General features: G+C 47.2%; 1 protein-coding gene across 13 annotated transcripts in view; it reads right to left on the bottom strand.

Moving 5' to 3' along the window:
- Nucleotides 1-3,632, bottom strand: part of LOC102677983 (latrophilin Cirl-like) — a 377,280-nt gene that overhangs the window by 17,773 nt on the left and 355,875 nt on the right. For 12 of the 13 annotated variants that reach the window (XM_031510811.1, XM_031510810.1, XM_031510812.1 and 9 more), the window contains 2 exons: nucleotides 1,162-1,349; nucleotides 519-684 (listed from right to left, as the gene is read on the bottom strand). In XM_031510811.1, the coding sequence (XP_031366671.1) occupies nucleotides 519-684; nucleotides 1,162-1,349 (354 nt within the window). Of the gene's footprint in view, nucleotides 1-518; nucleotides 686-1,161; nucleotides 1,350-3,632 lie in introns of all 13 variants that reach the window. The other variant, XM_006616433.2, reaches the window with a different exon arrangement.

Raw genomic sequence — 3,632 nt, 5'->3', positions numbered from 1 at the left:
CCTGGATACGACTCCCGGGAATACGTGGCCAAAGCAATTGAAAAAAAAAAAAAAGAATCGATATCTTCTAGGGAAGATATCCATTTCAAGCCCTATCCCTATCCCTACTTGAAACTCTCTCAAGTTCTGGCGGCTGTCTTTTGAACATTAACCCTTTCGGATCGTGTAACTGTAATTGACAGCTGACAAGCCCTCGAGCGAACGTGTCGACCGTAATCGAGTAGAGAGATGTTTCGAATTACCCCACACGCGTGAATGGATATATATATATATATATTATATATTTATAATTGATCGAATAAATAATTCATCGAACCTGTCTATCTTATCATCGAACAAATTCGATAATCGAGTGGGGAGAGCAATTAGCTCTGTTCTCAAACCTTCAACTTTTGGAGCACCGTCTCTCCTCGACTTGGATGACATAGAATAAACGATACACACGGTCTCCTTATCAAAACGCCATCAATGCTCTTCCCTCGTTCGAGAAGATCTCGATCAAACACTCGAGAACTTACCAGTGGTCCTTCGACTCGTTCTCCAAGGGGCAAAGGTCGACGTGGTTGTGGCTTGAGTGGTCTCGGGAACGATCGGAGGCATCGCCGGTGTATTCGCAGACGGAACATTCGCAGGAGATATTAAGTCTTGGTCCACTTCGACCTCCATATCGAGCGGCGACCTCGGACTGTGAAATGGAACGGTCGTTTGTCACTTTGAAACGATGCTGTTGCCGATCGTGTCGGCCGATGCTCGTCGTCCAACGAGCCAACGAAAATATTTCCTCCCCGATCCGGGAGGAGCGCAACGCAATTCCACTTTTAATGGAACATTTCGATAACTTTGTTTTTCCAACTAACACAAGGAAAGAGAGAGAATATCCTTCCGTACCGTGACAAAGTTGCGCGGTACGGAAATATCTTTATTATTTCACGCTTCAATTTGGGAAAAATATCATTCACCGTGTATCTTTCGCCGTACCGATATGGATGAAAATTATCACCGACATTTTTCCAATTTTTTTTCCCAAAGAAGCGAAAAAACAATATTTCGGAAACGGAAAATTTTGAAGTTGGAAAAATTAAATATAGAGTCGAAAGGATATGATACGTTCGAAAAGCAACGCGTTTCGTACTTCGTAATGCGAAAGTGTTTAAAGTGTACCGACCTTGGAGTGGTGGTTATTGGGAGCGCCGGGGTGGACGGTGCTGGTGGCTGCGGCGGTTGCTGAGCCGAGGGTGTCGTAATCCTCGAGGGAGGCCTGACAGTCGGCTTAGCCGTGCTCCAAACGCTCGGCTGAGAAGTCATGAACCACGGAGGACTCGGACGGGACGTTGTCGTGGTTGTTGCAGCTGCAAGTGTTGCGAGTCGGTGTCGTTTTAATTCGTGGAGGGGAACAAAACAAAAGTGAAACGCGCGCCAAAGCAAGGCGAGATACGAAAACAAGGGTTGATGGCGAAAGCTGAAAGAGTAGCTCGCTAACTTTCGCCAGGTTTACCCTCGAAAATCCTGAGAACTCGTCCACGAGCTTATCGGATTCGAACGCCGAGTATAATTAAAAAGGAAAAGTAATTCGAGGACGTGGAAGGTAGACTGCAGGCTGGCTGCTCCGTCAATCGAACGACGACGGATATTTTAAGCCTCGGTTGCGGTTACGTGGATCGTAGCAAGGATCGATCTCTCGTCGATCTCTCGTCGATACGTTTTCTCTCTCTCTTGGCCAGAAACTAACGCTCATCACTTGTTTCTCGTCGAATCGCCCCGTCACGATGAAAATCGTCTTTAATCTCCTCGATTCAAGCTCACTTTCTTTTCTTTTTCCTTTTTTTTTTTTCCGACTTTCGTTAAACCTTCGTACAAGAGAAGATCAATCGTGACGATAACGATCGCGACGAATGAATATTCAATACATATACACTTTATTTAAACTCATTACACGGTATCGTGCAATTAAATGATATCGAGTCGCTGATAATTTATCGCGTTATCTCCGCGTTATTATTGGGCCATCGATATGACGGCCATCGATTCGATGATATCGAGAGAAGAATGGAACGATCGATGATGGTTCCAGAATCCGACGATTGTACACTCTCTCTCTCTCTCTCTCTCTCTCTCTACGATTGTCCATTTTGGGATTCTCTGGTCGTATCTCGAATATATATCCACGTACCATAACAATCGTACGGATGGTTCAATGGAACAATCGGTCGAACAATCGGTCACGCGGCGTCGAATCGATCGCGGGCGAAGAAATATCCCCGAAAACGAATATCGCCCTCCGCGAATCGGGGCGAATCGAGTCGAAACAGGGACGACAGGATTAGCCTACCTTGGGACGGAGCCCGATATCGTGACTATATCTGGCCTAAGAGGAGAAAACGATCTTTAACCCAAGATGGCGACGGCGGTTAATCCCTGAACGGGATGGTCCGCGTATTTCGCGGCACTATCTCTATAGAGGTCATCTTTATTGGCCGAAGGGGTTGGAGATAAGGTAAAATACCGGACGTTGCCGATGTCCGTTCACGATAGTCCCGGTTACGCGGGAGAAAGACGGCCGTATGCGCATCGAGGAACGGAGTATCGAGAGACGTGGAGAGAGGGCTTTTCTCTCGCTCGACGCGGTATCGGGGCTACCAACGGGGATCCCTTTACTCCCCTCTTCGATATACGTCGGTTGAACCGATCTATCGAGCCCACCCCCTCCCCCCTTCCCCTCTGGATATCGATCAGACGAAGACGAGGCGTTGCGAGTCGTGGGGGGCAAACGCAGGAGAGGCAGAAGCAGGGGGAGAGGAGAAGGGGTGACAGTTTATGGTCCAATAAGTGATTGTGTCGGACCGGTGGTTTTGGTAGGTCGTAATCGGGATAAGTGTGAACGTCGAAAGGAAAGGGGAAGGAAACCGTCTTCGTTCGTTTGTCGTTGGTTAAGTCTGTTTGTGGATCGTAAAATGTTCAAACATATGCGAGGATCAGTGGGTGAAGAAAGAAGTAGGAGCTGAAAAATGGGGAAGACACGAATTTTTTCTTCCGGAATCGAAGAAATGGTAATCGAGCTAGCTGAGACGATGATTCCAAAGAAAATCGAATCGTATGAAAACGTGAAGTTAATGAAGCACACTTAATGATAGATCGATGGAAAATTAATCGAAGATCGCGATATACGCAATAATATACGCGAATTGGAATCATCGCCATTTCGTCACACTCGATTCGCGGAATCGAGTTGAGCGTAACGATCGATCGATCGATCGATCGCTTGCAGCAATCTTCCCTTTCCTTCTCCTCTTTCCACATTTGCCGTGTTTGTTCTTATTAAGGTCGTAGAAGAGTTTCATTACGATACGAAACACGTCAGAGAAGTTGGACGTGCAGCCGCATGCTCCACCGCGTTACCGATCCCCACGATCGATTTCTCGATCGCGAAGATCACGTCTTCGCCTAACTCCTCCAATCCCTCCCCTTCCCATCTTTTCTTTTCCTCTCTCCACTTTATACTCCGTCTGTCTCGAGAGTGCATAGCCGATGCAAGCCGCTGGAAGATCTTTATCGGGACACGGGCTCGCAGTTACGTGGGCAACGTGAATCATAAGCGCCGACTTCGGGAAATTCTAATCGATTCTCGCGGTCAG

This window comes from Apis dorsata, unplaced genomic scaffold, assembly GCF_000469605.1.
Source record: "Apis dorsata unplaced genomic scaffold, Apis dorsata 1.3 scaffold_264, whole genome shotgun sequence".
NCBI lineage: Eukaryota > Metazoa > Arthropoda > Insecta > Hymenoptera > Apidae > Apis > Apis dorsata.
This window is presented reverse-complemented; position numbering and strand designations above follow the sequence as displayed.